The sequence below is a fragment of the Taudactylus pleione genome, unplaced genomic scaffold, assembly GCF_031769625.1.
Source record: "Taudactylus pleione unplaced genomic scaffold, aTauple2 ptg000535l, whole genome shotgun sequence".
NCBI lineage: Eukaryota > Metazoa > Chordata > Amphibia > Anura > Myobatrachidae > Taudactylus > Taudactylus pleione.
In genome coordinates, this window is record NW_028284937.1 from 537,974 (window position 1) to 559,453 (window position 21,480).

Sequence of the window (21,480 nt, forward strand, 5' to 3'; positions counted from 1 at the left end):
CCTAAGCAAAAAAAAAAAACAGTGTCGTCCATTTGTGTGTTGACCTTTTGACCCTGTCCACCATTTGAACATGTCGACTTTTAGTGTGTCCACCTTTTGTCCCTGTCGACCTATTGTCTGTCTAACATCTGGTGTCTATCTAGACATTGTCGACCTTTTTCATGTAGATCTATAGTCCAGATACCCATATAGAACAAATTCCCTATTCTGCACTCATATCAGGACAAGCCTCTGCAAGGATGCAAAGACGAGAGGAAGAGTTTTCTTTTTGGATGTAAAGTGTTAAGCTTGGTACACACAATAAGATTTTGCTCAGCGATGCCAACGACTAGACCAATTCAGACCAACTAAGATGATCTGAAAAAGCCCGACTTACACCATACACACTACCCAATAATCGTTTAGTTCCAAACAATCTTTTCGATTCCAAATTGTATCCTCTCCGTAGGTGAATGCTAATTAATTAGCAGACATTGGGATGATGTCCGTACACTCTGCAATTTCACTACATTATCAATACGGCAGGACCGACATAGCGTGTGCAGCACTCACTAGATCGGGAGTCAATTCAACGGGTTTTAGAACGGCCGCCAGGCCCTGGTGCTGTGTACACACCACACAATTATCGGCCCTATCTGTCAGATATAGCTATGTCAGACCAAGAACCGCTTTAGTGTTAGCACAGCAGATGATTTATTACATAATTACGGAAATATCATACACATCTCACAATACTATAAAGATTTTTTATTCCATTATTAAAAATATCAGGACTCACAGAGCTTGGGTATTTCATCACAGTATCAAAAAGGACATTTATAATGAATCTATATAAAAGTTGTACACATACACCAACACATGCCACAGACACACCCCCAGCATACGTACCTTTCCCCGATATATCACAGTGATTTATATACTGAAAACTGGTTTCACCGCGTATATACCTTCACATTCATATATAACCTCTTACCCTCCATGGATAACACATATAGCCACACTGCATATCACTGTGTGCAATGTCTTCATAGCTCCATATGTAACATAATGTCATGTACATCTCATTTAAGCTTAGCCAGTGTCATACTGTACTAAACAATAGACAAAGACAGAATATTAAAGTTCTGCTTGTAGTGCTTACAGGGCATCTGACACCGCAGTGCTGCTCATCAAAGTCCAGACCGGCATATTCTCACGCTAATTGTACATACGCCTACATATCCCAGCACGGTGTGTATACGAGACCATAGACAGGTTATTCCTATATAGGCGGCCAAGATCCTCACACGTACACTGCAGGAGACATCACAAAGCCGTTCTCCTCTCTTTGAGATTCACTTTCTGGGGGGGCAAATTCATTGTAAATTGGGTTCTCTTGTTCCAGATAATCATCCTCGTATGTAGAATGATGCCAAGATGCTGGGGCCTCCGTGTACTTGGGGGGTGTCTAGAAAGAGAGAAGTGGAGTCAATACATTTATTGTAAAAAGAAGATTGGGTACTGACTGGCATATCTCCCAATTTGGGTATGACTAGGCTTTAGACACAAGGGTGTATATTGTATTACAGAGAGAGGAATAGAAATTTTATGTCTCTTTAGGATTTTTACTCAATATTCTACCTTTTGAGCAGAAAACAGGTGTATGTGCAAAGTATGAACTGGGTGGCATACAGGTGTGTGTGCGTGTGAGAGTGAATTTATGCTCTTGGTGGTACACAGCCACGTATGTAATATTCATAAAGCTATGACACAATATATGCACACATTAGGCAGAAGACAGGCATGTATGCATCATGTGTGTACTGAACAGAATGCAGGCATGTATGCATCATGTGTATAGTGGACAGAATGCAGGCATGTATGCATCATGTGTGTGTACTGGACAGAATGCAGGCATGTATGCATCATGTGTGTGTACTGGACAGAATGCAGGCATGAATGCATCATGTGTGTGTACTGGACAGAATGCAGGCATGTATGCATCATGTGTGTGTACTGGACAGAATGCAGGCATGTATGCATCATGTGTATAGTGAACAGAATGCATGCATTTATGCATCATGTGTATAGTGAACAGAATGCATGCATTTATGCATCATGTGTGTACTGAACAGAATGCAGGCATGTATGCATCATGTGTATAGTGAACAGAATGCATGCATGTATGCATCATGTGTGTGTACTGGACAGAATGCAGGCATGTATACATCATATATGAAGTGGACAGAATGCAACCGTGTGTCTCAAGTTTGTACTGGACAGAATGCAGGCACATATGCTTCAGGTATATACTGGACATAATTCAGGCACGTGTCATGTATCTACTAGACAGAATACAGGCATGTATGTGTAATGTACTGGACAAAAAATAGGCATGCATGTACTGGACAGAATACAGGCATGTATGTACTGGACATAATACATGCATGTATGTGTAATGTATGTACTGCATAAAACACAGGCATGTATGTGTAATGTATGTACTGTACATAATACAGGCATGTATGTACTAGACATAATACATGCATGTATGTGTCATGTATGTACTGGATATAATGTAAAAGTTGTAAAAGTTGTGTTACAAAGGGAGAACATTTAAAAAAGAGCATAAACATTTAAATTTGGGAGTGGGGTACAAACTAGCGCTACTGTAAATCACAGTGTTAAAATACAAATATATAAGGCTTTGCGGATTGTGGTTTACAAGCCTCCATGACTGAGGAGAGTGCATTTTAATTGTAACTACATCTCAATGTTATATGAAGTATGATGTTAATGTAGGACTTGCAGAAATTAGAGGGCCTGTGACGTGTGCTGTAAGCAAAATGGTTTTGATGAAAATAAGAACTAATACCTCACACTTTAGTTTTGCTCCATAAATACAGATTTCAGTGGTAAAGACAAGTGCTGACAGCAACTGTCCTTTTGTTTTGTATCCATCTGGGCATTTATATTGCCATGCAGCTGGCACTGCACATAATATGGCATTTACCGAGCACTAGCCTCCTTATTTTCTGTTTTTGTTTAAAAATAAATCTGCCCAGTTTCTGTGCTACAAGCAGCAGCCGGCAGTATTTCCCCTGCATTCAAATATACATTGCGCCTGCACCTCTTGTACAGTGGTATGGCATGTCCAGGAGGAAATGTGCACCTATTCGCTGGATTTACTCCTAACTCTAAATATGGTTAGAGAAAGCCACAATAGATCAAATGAAAGATGTTTTTAGATGTACAATAGTATATGCACATCAGGCAGACGTCTGGCACCTTGCTTGTCCCCCATTGTTTTATAAATGGATCCGATGCATGATGAATAAGTACCGTGTTAATGCTTCTCAGGGGGGTTATACTTGGATACAGGTCATCTGTTTTCTTCCTAATTCGGAGCTACTATGTGCCTAGAGGCTTCTATATATGCAATACGTTCTTATTCTGCATCCAGGAGAGGGAAACAAGTCACGTAAAGAGGTGGGAGACAAGTGGCCAGCGTCTGCATGACGTAGAACAAATATAAGCGCACATTCTTTTTTGTTTGATGCAGGGGTGTGCAGTTCACACCATACATCCTGCACCCGTAGACTATATTTACATTTCACCCGAAGCGCCAGAAATGACTGGGAAAATTGTGCCAGCATCATTTTCATCCAGATACGTGCAAGTAGACTCTGGCACAGTGTCATGTTCTCCTCGGTGCTCGTGCCAGTGTAGAGGAAGGGGCCAGTACTGGCTCCCCCATTTCTTAAAGTGTCTATAGTTTAATGATATGATTATCTAAAACCTTCTTGTATTTTATTTACTATGGCTTTTTTTTTTTTTTTTTAGAATTTATCTATCCATTTTAATGTACATTCAGTTAAGTGTCTTCTACTTGTTTTTATTTGGGAAGAAGTAGCTGGAATTAAGGTTTTACTGCTTGATTTTAGATGAACATTAAACTCTACCATTTTTTTTTACAATACGACCTTCTGATCACTGTGGGTGGTGCTGACTTTATAACAGCTGTGGTGTGTATATTTGATTGAACACACATAGCTTTGACAGTATCCAGGCTCATGATAATCAGCAGAGGTTCTGAGTTCACAAGTAATGGTCATTTATTCTCCAGGAGATCTTAAAGGAAATGTCCATCTTCAAAGGGCTGAATTATCCAGGCTGATTGGTTTCTTTCTGCTGCCCTTAAATAAGTCTCTAGATAAGCTCAGGTCCATGCATTAGACATTGCATCTACAGAGCAGATCTGTTGTCGTATCTATCGACAACGAAAATAAACAAATCATAACATGAACTTTCCTATGTGGATGTGGACACCAGTCACCACTTTTTTGGAGACCTAGAGAAAGCCTGTGCCACAAGACATGCTAATTGTTCACCGCTTCATTTCCGTACAACACATAGGAGTTTATGTATAAAGCAGTGAAAAGTGTTGAGAAGTTGCTCATAGCAACCAATTAGCTCCTACCTATTATTTTATAGACTGTACTTGACAAATGCTACTTCAAATCAGAATGATTGTTATGGGCGACTTCTCCACTAGTTCACTCCTCCACGATTTTCACTGCTTAATACATGAACTCCATAGAGTTCTAGGGGTAAATTTACTAAGGTGAGAGTTTTTAGAAGTGGAGATGTTGCCCACAGCAACAAATCAGATTCTAGCTATTATGTTCTAGAAGATGCTAGTTAAATGTTAAGTAGAATCTGATTGGTTGCTATAGGTAACATCTCCACTTGTAAAAACTCTCGATTTAGTAAATTTACCCCCTAGTATGTCCCTGCTATACAATTGTTGTAAATACTCTTTTAGATCAGAAACTCCTGTGAGCAGGGCTCCATTTAGGGTCTGATTGGTAATTTGTTACTGCATTACTATTAATCATACGGAGCTCATGTACAGTTATGCTGGGTACACACTGGCCGATATATTGGCCGATATATCGTGCCTCCATCGGCCAGTGTGTACCGACGATATGTCTGAACGTCGTCGTTCAGACATATCGCATTGGCTGTGCTGCACAGCTGATGAACAGATATATCTGCAGACATATCCGTCCATCGGCAAGTGTGTACGGGCAATCAGCCGATTGCCCGTACATGGCACCGAGAAGGGGGGGAGCCACGAGCGGGTACTAATTACCAGAGTCTGGCACCGCTCCCAATCCCTCTTAGGTCACAGCAGCCCAGCACACACTGCTGTGTGCTGGGCTGCACTGGGAGACAGTACGAGGCTGCTAAAGCAGCAGCCGGAGAATCTCCTATGCCAAAAGGGGGGGAGCAATCACGCTGATCGTGCCCCCCATTGGCTGTGCGCTGGGCTGAGGGGAACACAGCGCCCCCCTCCCCAGCGCGCGAGACAAATGGGTTTTTTTCCCTGATGGGGGCGTTGCCATGAGGTCCCGTGATTAGGTCCCCAGGCCGGCCTGACCCACTGCAGCATGCAGATGATGGCCGTTCAGTGTGTATGAACGACCATCATTTGCAGATATAGCTCTGTAGTGTGTACCCACCTTAAGATGCATTTTGCGTAAACTGCAGACAGGGGGAAAAAAATGCAATTCTCCGTGTTTACTGAAGATGCGTCTAGTTGTGCAACATTGGCACACACACACTAGTTTAAGCCAGATGTGGCCTAGCAGTGTTAAACTGGGTACCAGGGCCGGATTAAGGCTTGTGGGGGCCCCAGGGCAACTAAGTTGTGGGGGCCTCCTTCTAGCCACAAAGAACCAAGCTTCCCCCCCCCCCCCCCGAATGCCCCACATAAAGGCTTCCCCCAAGCCACATGAAGACAGGGGCAAACACTCACACATACACATAATCAGCGTACCCACACTAACACATATACACACATTGACACATATGTACACAGTATACACAATAACACATTCATATATTATACACACACTAAAGCAGTACACATACAGTACATTTTTACTATTGATGCAGCAGTTCCTGCTGGTACAGGCTGCAATAGGACCAGGCACCTCCTCGACTCAGGCATTACCCCCGACACACTTATTTCCCCTTACACAGTTCACATTGGGGGCGGAGCCTATACAGCAAGCCCCGCTCCCACATTTCCTGCATCACGTGGGCGGGGCTTGTCATATTGGCTCCGCGTCAAATGTGGGCAGTGTAAGGGGGGAATAAGTGTGTCGGGGGTCATGCTCTAGCGTGAAGCCGGTGGCCCCCCTCTCCCCCAGAGCCTCCACCCGGAAACAGGTGCTGCTGTCACATCACCCTGTGTGGGGGCCCCTCTGTGTGTGGGGGCCGAGGGACGACCGCCCCTGTCGCCCCCCCTTAATCCGGCCCGGTTGGGTACACACTGAACAGATATATCTGCAGATGATGGTCGTTCATACACACTGAGCAACCATCATCTGTCTTCTGCTGCGGGTCCCGCTGGCTCGGGGCGTGTCGCACGATGCCCCAATATATCTGCAGATAGATTGGGCATTGGCTGTGCAGCAGAGCTGACGCGATATGTCTGTGTACGACGTCGTTCAGACATATCGCTGGTACACACTGGGCGACGGGAACCCGATATCCATTGATCAGCAAATATATCTGCCAGTGTGTACCCAGCTTAAGTCGTTAATGCTAAAGCCCCATTACCCAACTTGTATGCAATATAATACTGTAATGAAGTGTTATATACAAAAGGTACAATAAAGGCAAAAGTTGCATTTGTCATGTACAATACAATTAAATACCGACACAAATATAAAATAAAACTACAACCTTAACGTCCATCCTTTGAAAGTCAAATAGGAGCTGTCTTTCCAGTCATGGTCTCAATGCAAATATAAGCAATGGTAAAAGATAGCTGCGACTTCGTATAATATATCAGCCACACCAATGATTTATTTATGTTCAGTGTGAGGGCACCAGATGCAGCCAAGCCATTAGAAGATGTTGGCGATCATCAGGACTAAGTATTTTGCACCAGGGCGCCAGTACCTGCAAAATATTCTCCTGTCATGTCTAAGTCTACCTCAGTGGCCATTACGTGAACACATCCTTACTGTCCCCAGCCTACTTCTGCCTAAGCAGAGAGTCATAAGCAAAAAAAGGCAGCCAAAACCAAATACAGAGTGTTGTTCTTTGTGTGCGCAGCGCTGCTGCACGGATATTCCCATTTTACCAGGATGAATTGCCACGACTGTACAAGAGGCCCTGATTACACAGTGCTGTGCACAATATAACTAAGGGATCACAACAAATCTCTCTATGAAGAACAGTGTACATCTGCTGTTGCCATAGCAATGTCACAATTTCCCAGTACAGGACACGTAGACTGGGTTAGTTAGCAGGGTAAATTTAATCACACTTCTACCTTTTGCATATATTTTTATTGTGAGAACTTTTCCCTACTCTGTAGTATACCAATGTTTCTTAAAGGAAGGGAGGAGGGGTCCCCACCCACCATCAGAAAATTCCATTGTGCAGGCAGATATGTTTATTTTTGTTGTCTGCAGGATAAGAGGGATAAACCGGGGTCTCTGCACTGCATGTAAGTGTAATGTATACAGAGGAGCTGTAGTCCTACATAAGATCAACGGAAGTAAACAAATCTGCCTGGACAATAGAATTCTCTAAACTTAGAATTCCCTATTTAGCTCTCTCCAAGTTCTATCAACAGGCCCTAATTTGCCTATTTCCATAATCATGGACAAATTAATCTAATTGACTGGATTAGAAATTATACAAAGTTCTCACGTAGAGGTATAGCATCAAACCAGACCTGCTCAGGGAGGCTGAGGAGGGGGTGATTAATCCTATATTGCCTAATACTTTACCATTTCCTGCTCATGTGTGATTTCAGGTGCCTGAGGGGGGCTCTTCAAGGGAATCTCTTCTCCTGCAAACTGAGAAAAAAAGAGCATATTTTACTTTCAAATTCTTATTCATTCTGGCTCATCCGGAGGAATCAGTAGCATGTGCGACCATATACAGCGTTCCAGTTTTTCCACATTTTGTTATGTTACAGCCTTATTCAAAAATTGAATAAATTCATTTTTGTCCTTAAAATTCTACACACAATACCACATAATGACATAAGTATTCACAGCCTTTGCCATGAAGCTCAAAATTGAGCTCAGGTGCATCCTGTTTCCACTGATCATCCTTGAGATGTTCCTACAGCTTAAATGGAGTCTACCTGTGGTAAATTCAGTTGTTTGGACATGATTTTGAAAGGCATACACCTGTCTATATAAGGTCCCACACTTGACAGTGCATGTCAGAGCACAAACCAAGCATGAAGTCCAAGGAATTGTCTGTAGACCTCAGAGACAGGATTGTCTCGAGGCACAATTCTGGGGAAGGGTACAGAAAAATATCTGCTGCTTTGAAGGTCCCAATGAGCACAGTGGCCTCCATAAATGGAAGATGTTCTGAACCACCAAGATTCTTCCTAGAGTTGGGCGGCCGTCTAAACTGAGCGATCATTTGAGAAGGGCCCTAGTCAGGGAGGTGACAAAGAACCCGATGGTCACTTTGTCAGAGCAACAGCATTCCTCTGTGGAGAGAGGAGAACCTTCCAGAAGGACAACCATCTCTGCAGCAATCCACCAATCAGGCCTGTATGGTAGAGTGGCCAGACGGAAGCCACTCTTTAGTAAAAAGCACATGGCAGCCCGCCTGGAGTTTGCCAAAATGCACCTGAAGGACTCTCAGGCCAGGAGAAACAAAAGATTGAACTCTTTGGCGTCAATGCCAGGCGTTATGTTTGGAGGAAACCAGGCGCCGCTCAACACCAGACCAATACCATCCCTGCAGTGAAGCATGGTGGTGGCAGTATCACGCTGTGGGTTATTTTTCAGCGGCAGGAACTGGAGAACAAATCAGGATAGAGGGAAAGATGAATGCAGCAATGTACAGAGACATCTGGATGAAAACCTGCACCAGAGCGCTCTTGACCTCAGACTGTGGTGACTGTTCATCTTTCAGCAGGACAACGACCCTAAGCACACAGCCAAGATATCAAAGGAGTGGCTTCAGGACAACTCTGTGAATGTCTGTGAATGTCCTTGAGTGGCCCTGCCAGAGCCCAGACTTGAATCCAATTGAACATCTCTGGAGAGATCTGAAAATGGCTGTGCACAGACGCCTCCCATCCAACCTGATGGAGCTTGAGAGGTGCTGCAAAGAGGAATGGGCGAAACTGCCCAAAATAGGTGTGCCAGGCTTGTGGCATCAGAAAGACTTGAGGCTGTAAATGCTGCCAAAGGTGCAAAAACAAAAGTATTGAGCAAAGGCTGTGAATACTTATGTACATGTGATTTCTTGTTTTTTTTTAATTTTTATTATTAAATTTGCAAAAATCTCAAAAAAAACTTTTTACACATTGTCATTATGGGATATTGTGTGTAGAAATTTGAGGACAAAAATGAATTTATTCAATTTTGGAATAAGGCTGTAACATAACAAAATGGGAAAAAAAGTGAAGCGCTGTGATCTCAAAAAGGGCCATTTATAAATGCCACTGAGATAGCTGCTCTCATTGGATTCCTTATGTCAATGACAAACATTTGATTCAGTCCCTGGGTCACCCAACAGTATGAAAAAAATATAGCATTTGAAGTAAACACTGTTTATGAATCAGGTCACCCCTGTTTGTGAACCTGCTGCAAGTAGGAATACAGTACAGGTATCCTGAATCTACCAGTAGCCAGCTGACATTGGAGCTATGCTAATAACATGGGAGTCCCTGTCCCTATACAGTAAGGCTGGGTACACACGTAAAGATTTCTGTCCAACCATCAACTAGTTGATTGATTGGAATGAAAATCTGGTAACGTATGGGAGTAACTAATGATCAGCAATTTGCTCCTAAATGCCAGAAAACTGATGAAAATGGTCATCAGATAAGTTTGATCTAAACAATGTGTTCAAACAACAGTTTTTGTCCATTTTCCGGTGTTAGGGAGCAAGTTGCTGATTGTCATTTGCTTTCATACCTTTCCAGATTTTCATTCCAATCAATCAACTAGTTGGATGGATGGACAGAAAATCTTCAAGTGTGTATTCAGCTTAAGTCTACAAAATCTTCTATAAACTACAAATACCTCGTTAGACTCAGCCCAACAAGGAAGTTCCACGGCAAATTCATTTGGTGGTAACTCAGAACAACTATGAGAATTGAGAACCAGTAAATCACAAATCTATGTGGTAATCTAGATGTACTGGTCACACAAATAAACATTGCTTGATGAAACAGGAGATAAAACAGGATTGAGTCCTTTAGGAAACTGTGGACTTTGCACCTTTACATTCCTAACCAGTGAATATCCAGTTAAACCACTAGAGAAAAACAAACTCCTGTCTAAGCCAATATGTTTTTTTTCCTGCATGTATTAAGGGGTGGCAGCATGGATGGTGTAATGTTAGCCTTACTGCCTCACAGCACTGAGGTCTTGGGTCCATGTCCCTAACTCTGTGGAGTTTGCATGTTCTTCCAGTGACTCTGTTTCCTCCGGGTACTGCGGTTTCCTCCCACAATCCAATAATATACTGGTAGGTTAATTGGTTCCCAACAACAAAATAACCCTAGTCTGTATGCAGAGGCGTCACTAGGGTTGGTGTCACCTGGTGCTGTAATGCATGGTGACACCCCCCCCTCCACCCAAAAATAAAAAATTGAGACCAAGATGCGCAGCGCCGCAAACTTTTCCCCCTTACCTGTCCAGCATTCACATTGTGCTCCTCCCAGGATGCCGGGCGCATCCGGCGGGCGTAATGATGCCACGCCCGGTATTCTGGGTAGCAGTGCTTAAAGTGGTCCTAGAGACGTGGTGGAATGACCGCCCCATCCTCAGCAATTTAGCAATAAAAGGACAGCATGCGCCTAAGGCACATGGTGCAAAAAAGGGGCGTGATCGCGAAAGAAAATGGCATGTTCATACAATACTATCCCCAATTCAAATTACAACGCACAGTAGCACAATCTTATTCACATTACACCGCACATAGTGCCCCTTATTCACATTGCACCATAAATTAGTGTCCCTTATTTATGTTACGACACACAGTAGTGCCCCTTTTACACAATGCCCACAGTAGTGCCCTTTTTACATAATGCCCACATTAGTGACCCTTATACACAATGCCCATAGTAGTGCCCCTTAAACAATGCCCCCAGTAGTAGTGCCCCTTATGCAATGCCCCCTGTAGCTCTGCCCATTTAAGCAGTTCCCCCTTAAGTAGTGCCGCTTTATGCAATGTACCCTGCAGCTGTGCCCAATATGCAATGCCCCCTGTATTATAGCCCATCATGCAATGCCTCCTGTATTAGACCCCCATATACTGTGCCCCCACTAGTGCCCTTACACAGTGGCCCCAGTAGCGTCCCTTATGCAGTGCCCCTTATACAGTACCCCAGTAGCGCCCCTTATGCAATGCCCCTTATATAGTACCCCCAGTAGCACCCCTTATATAATACCCCCAGGAGCTCCCCTTATGCATTGTCCCCAGACAGTAATGCCCCTTATGCTGTGCCCCCAGTAGTACCCTTATACTGTGCCCTCTATACACTATCCCCAGTAGTGCCAATATGCAGTGGCCCCAGTAACGCTGCTTATGCTGTGCCCCCACCCCTGTACAGTACTACTTACCTTCCTTTACGAAGTCCAGGCTGGCTTGTCCGGGCGGCGGGCACACACCTCCTTCTTCTCCTTCCCAGAATGGAAAGGTATATTTCCCCTTCAGCCGGCGTGCCGCGTGCCTGATGACGTCACCGCGGCCAGCGGCCAGAGCCACACACAGGCAAAGAGAGATGCTCTGTGCCTGTGTGTGGCTCTGAACGCCGGCCGCACCGCAGTGAGAGACTTAACTCACCTGCAGCGGCGGCTGCAGGGCCAGTCTATTTGGGGTCGGCAGGGGGTGTGCGGGCAACGGACGGGTCTGTGGCTGGCGTGCGGCCCGCATGTGTGTGTGTGTTGCTCTTTTTGGTGTCACCCTCTTGAAGGGTGACACCCGATGCGGGCCGCACCCCCCGCACCCCCGTAGTGACGCCACTGTCTGTATGTGTGTCAGCATGTGGTAGGGAATATAGATTGTAAGCTCTACTGGGGCAGAGACTGATGTGAATGGCTAAATATTCTCTGTAAAGCGCTGCAGAATATGTATGCACTATATAAATAACTGGTAATAAAAAATAAAATAACTATAAAATAGGTTAAGCTTAACTAGGCTTAGGTAGACTTAATTTTAAATAAGTTAAAACTCTTGTACTTTATAAAATAATACTTCTTCCACAATAATTTTGCTGTACTGCAGACTGGAGATTGATGTGCCCGTCACTTATATGCAGTGGTGGCTGGTCCAGCACCAAGAATTGTGTGTGGGGGGATGGGGTGTTGTGTTATTGCCGTAGGACCAGCCCCCAACAGGAAATAATGGTAGAGCAGCGATACACTTTGTAAACGAGCATGTGAACTGCTTGACTTTCCAGTTGGCAAAGTTCTGTTGTTTCACTAATTAATGTACAGTTGCTGCATCTCTGAACTCCAGGTAATTTTCGAATGATTTACCCCCATCCCATCTGTAACGCGTTAGTACTTCCCACAACAGCAACACTTCCTGTATATCTCTTAAAATGCTGTGCTGCTGTGAGAGTTTTCATTATCTGATTGGCTACATGTTGTTCTATCCCCATTTTAAATTTAAGGTCAAATACAATTTTTGATGACTTACTTGTACAGTTACTTCTTCTAATAGATGCAGTTTTGGAAATCATATCCTACTTTGCTTGCTAACTCTGTCTAGCGTTACCTACAATGCTTAACTCTTGCCTCTGTCGGAGACCGCACATGGCTCCTGCTTACATCATCCCCATTATCTCCCTGACAACAGATTTTAATGCCACAACGTGTATAGTTGTGGCTGCCAGGGTAGGCTGGGACTTTTAGTTCCACAACCACCACCTCACAGTTTCACTAGTTCCAATCTATGCCTAAGTCACTAGGGATCCCCAGCCGATAGCAAAGTAAATCACAACAGCTAGTTGTATAAAATACCTGCAGTCACACGCTAGAGATGTTACAGAGCATGTTTTAGACTGAAGGGCACAGATGTCGTACTAAGACCTGACTCCCAGTGTACCATATGGGTGGGAGATTAACGAAGGAGAGGATTATTATTAAAGAGCAAGTACCTTAAATGGTTTTTGTTTGTTTTTATGCAATGTGTCGTGTAAAGTAGAACAAATATTGGGGTTTCTTACCTTTTCTGTTTGCATCTTTACAGACGGAGGTGGTGGTTTATACGCTGGTGGCCCCTCGAACCTGATGGACAGGAAAATATAATGAGAGCCGATACAGGCATGATGTAAGAATGAAAAGAGCCAAGTAAGGAAGGAAATAAACACCCGGTAGTTTGGGTACAGAAGTGAAGAGAAATACCAGCAGTGCTGCAGAGATACAGATATGTCAACATACATGTTACTATCTTGCGAGTTAAATAGCCCCTCTAGTCGCACCATGCCGTGGCGTGACGCGGTAGCAACGAGCTTCTATTTGTGTGACTTTTTACTGTCAAATGTGTCTTAAGTGATGCGAATAGGTAGCACAAGCTTCTGCCGATTAAAATATGACACGCCTATATTCGGTGTTCGACTGCGGTTATCTCTGCATGCAAAATGCTACGTTACAGTGTCCAGTCGCTGACGCTGGAAAGTAGCATTTTGCATGCAGATACACCCGCACTTGCACACAGAAGATAGGCATGCCGCATCACTTTACGAATACTTTGAAGGTAAAAAGTCGCACAAAATTACGCTTGGCGCTACTGAGTTGCACGGCGCTCGTGTGTTATGATTAACGCGACTTGTAGCGCACAGAGGTAAGATGTGGACACATCTGTATAAGCATTCTTTAGTTATAAAACTCCCAGTGCTATAAAAATCAGCACAATTGATAATATTACGAATTGCAAAAATAAATGCAATAACACAATGACACAGGCAGATCTATGGTGCGAGCGGGTACTGCATAAGTAGAAAGGAGGGTGGAAAAATGAATGAGGGCTGGTTACTCCCATGTTCCAATACAGAGTGACTTATTTACAATGGGTGCACTCGTGCCACTAAATCAAGGGTGGTGCACACCAATTGTATTTACTGGGCGGGAAGCTGCATGCCAAATATTTCTACAATATTGCATCAGCGCCATATATAAGAAATAAAAAGCACCAGAATTATGGTAGCAGTGCCATAAGCTCCAGAGATATTGGAATTTGGTGCATGCGTTGGCGCCAAGTTTTCAGGGGATAAAATTGCACACATGCCTCGGCTACTACTTTTAGTAGAAGTTTGGGATAAGGGAGGATATAGGTTGCAGTGTTAAATAAGAGAGTATTGTAAAATCTCATGAGCAGGGCCCTCTCCACGTGTACTCCTTTCCTGACCTACACCATCACTTCCTCCCTCTTAGTTTTCTGTTTGTAATCATCAACTGCTATACAGGCTCAGCCAGAGCTGGTTTTCTACTTGTACTGCCTGTATTTGACTAGATGTGTAGCGATTGGCTGCCTATATTGTTTTTGTCCTGTGTTTGTACTGTACTTTTGTATGCATTTGGTCCTGCTGTGTGTGTAGTGTACTGTACTGGTAAGGCACTATGGACCTCTAGTGGCACCCTATATATAAAGTATAATAATAAACTATACAGGCTGAGTCTCCCATATCCAAAATGCTTGGGACCAAGGGTATTTTGGATAACGGAATATTCCGTATTTTGGAATAATTGCATACCACAATGAAATATCTTGGTAATAGGACCCAAATATACACACAGAATGCATTTATGTGTTATATACACCTTATACACACAGCCTGCAGGTCATTTTATACAATACGCGGTATATTCAATAAGTTTGTGTACAGAAATTAAATTAATTTGTTTCATATACACCTTATACACACAGCCTGAAGGACATTTTATACAATATTTTTAATAATTGTGTGCCTTAGACAAAGTTTGTGTACATTGGACCATCAAAAATCAAAGGTTTCATTATCTCAGCCATGCCAAAAAAAATTCTGTTTTTCGGAATATTCTGTATTTTGGAATATTTGGGTATGGGAGACTCAACCTGTAGTAATTATTATAGTATTAATAAATTATGGCGCCTCATTTGGGTCCACTGTGGTTGCGGAATACCGATCAGTACAGACAATCCACGCACAGTTACAAATGATAGCTGTATTCTGATTGGATAGATGTGAAAAATCAGGAGCTGGCCATTATTTCTAGGACTGCATTCTAGGATTATTTCTAGGACTCCTCCTCCAATGCTCAGAGATCATACAAAGGCTGACCAGCAGAGGGCTCCACTAACTAAGTTCTAGGGCCCTGTTGAAAGAGCATACATATCCATCTGGTAATGAGCTCCGAGGGTTGCAAAGATTTTCAAAAACACTGCGCAGTATTAAAGTAATATAGGTATTAAAAGATATAGTGCAAATGGATTTGTGATAATGTGGAGCCAAGTTAGGGGGAACACATGGATTTGAATATTGAAGACCAGAATGGACGTGAATGATATATGGGAAGTTTGGGAGCAGACGGACCATGAGAATCAGCACTAGAGGTATATATATTGAGGACTAGAGTACCTCTGGTACTGTCATATCAGTGTATCCGATAAGTCATTTGTGTTGCCATTAAAGCCAATTGCCTACAGCCTTCAGATGACAATAAAGGCTAATAATAATAATTCTTGGCCAATAGAGGGCTGAGGAGAATGATGGTTGGTACATTTAACATTTATATCCTCACTATGGCTGCATATTGAAGGCCATATGAAGACACTGCAACATACAATGTGTGTTCACTCAAAACAAGGGAACACTGATGATTAGACTTATTGATGTCATGGTGAAAAGACTTCCGATTATGAACTACAGCGATGATAGGTTCTGAAACATTTTGCCATAAAATAATATGGGATATGGCACTTTTCAGTCTGAAGCTATGGTATGTTTATTTTCTACTATTCTGGCTGTCTAGGTGGAACCACATTAACAGATGTATCCTTTGGAGAAAGTATTTCAGACTAGTAGAAAGCAGCACAGACGGTGTAATGGTTAGCATTACTGCCTCACAGCACTGAGGTTATGGGTTCAATTCTCACCACGGCCCTACCTAGGTGGAGTTTGTATATTCTCTCTGTGTTTGCATGGGTTTTCTCCGGGTCCTCCCACACTCCAAAAATATACTGGTAGATTAATTGACTCCCAACACAAATTAACCCCTAGTGTGTATGTGTGTGCGCATGTGATAGGGAATATAGAGTGTAAGCTCCACTGGGGTAGGGACTGATGTGAGTGGCCAAATATTATCTGTAAAGCGCTGCGGAATATGTGTGCACTATATAAATAACTGGTAATAAATACATAATCTCTATAGAAGCATATAGAGTATTTGGGCTCTTAAGAAAAGAAGACACCCAATCATCAGTAGTACAGGATGCATATGGCCGGAGCTAACACTAAGGGGGAGATGTATCAAACCTTCGAAGTGGAGACGCTGCCCACAGCAACCAGCTTCTATCTGTTATCTAGCAGTATCTATGATATAAATTAGAAGCTCAATATACACAGTACTTGCAGTTCCCGCGCTCCTCTGGGATAGGCATATCTACTATTTGAATCGTTTGAATATAAGAAAGATGGTGAAAAAGAATATCATAGGAATCCATCCTGGGAAAAGCTTTCTCGTTTATTAACTTTTTAAAACTTGATACCTATCCCAGAGGAGCGCGGGAACTGCAAGTACTGTGTATATTGACGTTAACAGGGTGTAAGTGGCCACCCAAGCATTTCCTGCAGCACCATTGTATTGGCGTGCTTATTTCATTGTGAATTATTTGTTATAAATTAGAAGCTGATTGGTTTCTATGGGCACTTATACAGTACATCTCCTCCCAAGACAGAGAACCAAATGGAGTGACATGACCCTATCCTATAGAGCTGCAGGTAGACCCTCCAGGAACTTATGACACCCCAGGGCTGACAGCTGCTCATCACTACGATACTACCTGCCAAGGTAATTGTTGTTATATGGACACATGCGGCACAGTGATGATCTAGATTCTACAAAGACAAGATGATGAGCTGCTGTCTCTTTGCACTCACTCTTCTTCATCCTTGGTGGTCTCATTCTTCCGCTGCTGCCGGCAGATCATTATCACTGTGCCCACCACTGCCACACCCACAATAGCGGCGATGATTCCCCCAATGATACCACCCGTGGCACCAGCTCCAATTCTGTTTGGCTTTTCTGTGTGAGATGAGAGAAGGAACTGGTGACTGGAAGAGTAATAATTACATTACCTAGTCATCAATGTAACACAAATGCCTTTGTAAGTCGGTATACTCTCCCCCTGACGTCTAAGTCAGATAATGTTCATGCATGATGTGATGGCTGGAGCTCCAGGTCTTATGCCATCAAAGATCCGCAGGGAACTCTATTAATGGGCTGAACAACTCATTAGCTCAAAAACATATATAATGAACATTTGTAAAAATGACTTTCCCGAGTAATGAAAGGTATATAGTAAATCACATGTAAATGCAGAATCATGGGCAAACTGTACTTGTTTTCCTTTACATAATACAAACAAATCTACAACTTGATTCCGCACGAGAACAAAATAGGACATCATTTATATAATAGATCCCAACATATTAGCTGTTTTGACACAATACATATAGTACAGCTCTTGGTTGGTGGTGCTCCCAAATTTTAAGTATCTTTTTATTTTTCTATACTTGCCAGAAAGCAAGGAGAAGACAAAAAATGGCTTTTTGGGGGCACACTTAAACATAGTAATTCAAACAATATGATGAGTATATTTATTAAAACACAAATTTTATTGGATACTACCCCTTTAAAATATTCCCAAAGTGTTCAAAACGGGGGTATATCAAAGTAAATATCATTAAAACAAGTATTAAATATTGACGGTTATGTTAAATATCAAATAATATCAAATAAATTCCCTTCTGGTACCCCAAAGAGTCTGGGGTATTAGTATTCAATTAGGCTATTTGCAATAGGTGTGTGGCAACAAAAATAAGTCATGAATATTCATTCTAACACTTATCACCTATGCTCCCCCTAACAATGGAAATCTCAGAATTCCACTCAGAGTTCCTCCTTCAATAATTCTATTTGGTGTTCATCCACTATATCTCATGTACAATCATCCATGAAAAAAAGGGAGTGGATTTAATATCAATCAATATGAAAAAAAGATGGAGTTAAGCAATCAAGTGATGTCATTTCTCTTTGGTACCGTGATTCGGATACATTAAAGTGCAAAACATATAAATATAGAACAGAGTATATTCTGCACTCTTGGTATGACAAATGTCCTAGCTCCTAGAAATGAAAGAACAGATACAAACTGCTTGGATACAATTTTGATACAATAGTAACAACAGTGTCAAGTTCTAACACTTCTATCCTTCCGTGTCATGGAGCTAATACAGTTGTCATACCAAGAGTGGAGAACAGGGGTCTTCAACCTTGGCCCTCCAGCTGCTTTGGAACTACGCATCCCAGCATGCACTGCCATAGTTTTAGCATGCTTTTATATCAAAAAGGTGGCAGTGCATGCTGGGATGTGTAGTTCCACAGCAGCTGGAGGGCCAAGGTTGAAGACCCCTGGTGTAGAATATACTCTGTCCTATTATTATATATGTTTTGCATTGTAATGTATCCGAATGAACATTCATGACTTATTTTTGTCGCTGCACACCTATCATATTGTTTGAATTACTATGTATAAGTGTGCCCCAAAAAGCTGTTTTTTCTCTTCTCCTTGCTTTTTGGCAAGAATAGAAAAATAAAACAAACAAAATAAGAAGGACAATTTGTTTTCATTTGTAAAATGTACAGAAGACAAGTTTTTGGAATGTCTCAGATTAGTGTTTTTCATTTTAACAGCAAACATAAAATACAATGTATAATGTTTTAGTAAACCTACAAGACAAACATGCGAGAAAAGAAAAAAAAAGTTCTTAAAATTTACATAAACTTTCGGAGTCATGTTCTTCATAAGAATAAAGAATAGAACATAAAAAGGGGAATGACAAATAAAACAGTATGGCCTTTGTTATAAGACTACAAAAAAGCATAAACACAAACATTCCAAAAACAAAATGTAGCCCTGGTACTCCCCGTACTATAAGTTTTCTGAACCAAATACAGATCTATACAATAAATCCTATAGGCTTAAGAAAGTAGACATGTTTTACAGTCATATTAAAATATATATATAAAAAAATGAAAATAGATTAAACACTTTGCAATGCCTCATTAATGAATTAAACTGTACACTTACCTGTGTGAGTGTTGATCTTCCACTTAATACAATTTAGCCAACTCTAAGCACTGAAGTAGTGGGTAACTTGTGCATTGATGGTAATTGTACTGTGCTCAGCGGAGGTTACTGAACCTTACAGTATATCACAGTATTCCGTATTAGAATATGGCCAGAGAGAAGTCACGTATCAGATACCTGCGCTCATGGGCGTAGCTATAATGAGTGCAGGAGGGGCCATTGCTATGGGACAATGAGTCTTAGGGAGCCCCGGACACAGGTCATACAGTGTCTACCAAGTTCCCAGAGTAGCCTGCTAAGCAATTAGGTCTGACCCGTTGAAAGCCTAAATGGAATTACATTATATTTTTAGTGAATGATGTATGTAATGGATGTTATAATGGTAAAGGGGGCCTGTAAGATGTCAAAATCTGATGTGGGGCACTGTAATGTGGTATAATATGAACTGGCGGGCACAGTCATGTTTCAGAATATAAACTGGGGCACTGTAATGTGGCACAATATGAACTGGAGGCAATATAGTATGGTATAATATAAACAGGGGACACTAATGTGGCATTATATGAACTTGGGGCACTAATGTGGCATAATTGGAACTGGGGGCACAGTGATGTGGTATACTATAAATTGGGGACACTGACATTTTGCATTGTATGAACTGTGGGCACTAAAGTGTGACATACAAAAATATGAAATGGGTGCACTAAATGTGGCATAAAATGAACTGGGGCCACTGCCATGTACCATAATAGGAACTAAAGGCACTACAATATGGCAATATGAATTGAGGACACTTCAATGTGACTGAGAATAGGATGCATCAAGCATCGCAATTTTCATGCAATGTATCCCCGCCACTTATAGCATGCATACCGATGTAAATAATGCCAGTATGCATGAATAAAATCACAAAGAACAATTTTCCTGATAAGAACTGTCCTTTGCGATAGAAGGACTCCCAGGTCCATGCCCCAGATGTCCTTCTGCACATGCGTTGAGTGTCACACGCGCAGCGGGGGGTGCTGAGAGGGGTCCAATTGGGGGGAGGAGGCGCGAATAGAAGTCCATAGGCTTCTGTGGTGATAAAACGTAATAGTGCATCCCACCCATAATATGTAATGTGGACAACGTTTGGTATAATGTGAATTGGGGGCACAGTGTGGCATAATGTGTACTGGCAGCACTACAATGTGGCAAATGTGAACTAGGGAACTACTATGGGACATAAAATGAACTAGAACACAATTATGGGGCATAGCACTAACTGGGATATTGCTATGGGGCATAAAATTAACTAGCGCATTACTATGCGGCATAAAATGAACAACTGCTGCAGAGAGGGTCATCTCTCTAGAAACATTAGGGTGGGGGCCCTGTCAAAATGTTGCTATGTGGCCCACAATTGAGCTTTATTTAATTTAATACGTTTTGCTGAATTTCACACTAAGAAACTTTTGGCCTCAGCAGGGGCGGGTTAAGAGAGGAGGGGCCCCATGTGCAGTCTCTATGCGGGCCCCCTCCACTCTGCCAGTGTCTACTGTGCATGCGAAGGTCTCTGGTAACATGGCGCCCATGCCCTAGCCCTGGAGACTTCTCTACTGCACATGTGGAAATCTATGAGAAAATGGCCACCGGTTCCATTTTCCCATTGATTTGTGCTGTTGCTGCAGCGCCGAGGTGGGACCCCGGAGAGGTAAGTATTAATCATGGGGGCAAGGAGTGCAGTGTGGCGACCCTAGAACCAGGGGCCGTTGTGCACTGCATCCCCGGCACCTATTATTGATACGCCAATGGGCCTGCGGGTGCCATGAAAGAAATGTTGATACTCTAGGGTGCTGTGATTCGAGAACGTTCGGGAACCACTGATCTATGAAATTTACTGATGATTGTCAGCACATCAGAGATTTTATCCCTAGATTTTTATAAATAAATTAAAATAGTTTATTCAGTTCCTTGCTGAATGATTTTGTTTATTGGATGGGCACAGTGACCCATTTCAAATCTGGGTGTGCCCTATTAAAAAATGTGCTTAACGTTAGAAATACATATTTTAATTACATTTTAATCAGAAATTTAATAGTCAGTCCATATGTAGCCTTAATGAATAGTGAAAGTTTATATATATCTTCAGGGCCG

The 21,480-nt window shown here is 42.4% G+C and overlaps 1 protein-coding gene across 1 annotated transcript in view; it reads right to left on the bottom strand.

Moving 5' to 3' along the window:
• Positions 1 to 669: 669 nt before the first annotated feature.
• Positions 670 to 21,480, bottom strand: part of NECTIN2 (nectin cell adhesion molecule 2) — a 73,985-nt gene continuing 53,174 nt past the window's right edge. Inside the window, exons 6-9 of the mRNA XM_088450905.1 lie at positions 17,132 to 17,276; positions 13,220 to 13,280; positions 7,794 to 7,862; positions 670 to 1,447 (exon numbers count right to left, since the gene is read on the bottom strand). Of these exons, the coding sequence (XP_088307031.1) occupies positions 1,283 to 1,447; positions 7,794 to 7,862; positions 13,220 to 13,280; positions 17,132 to 17,276 (440 nt within the window). The 3' untranslated portion in view covers positions 670 to 1,282. The remainder of the gene's footprint in view (positions 1,448 to 7,793; positions 7,863 to 13,219; positions 13,281 to 17,131; positions 17,277 to 21,480) is intronic.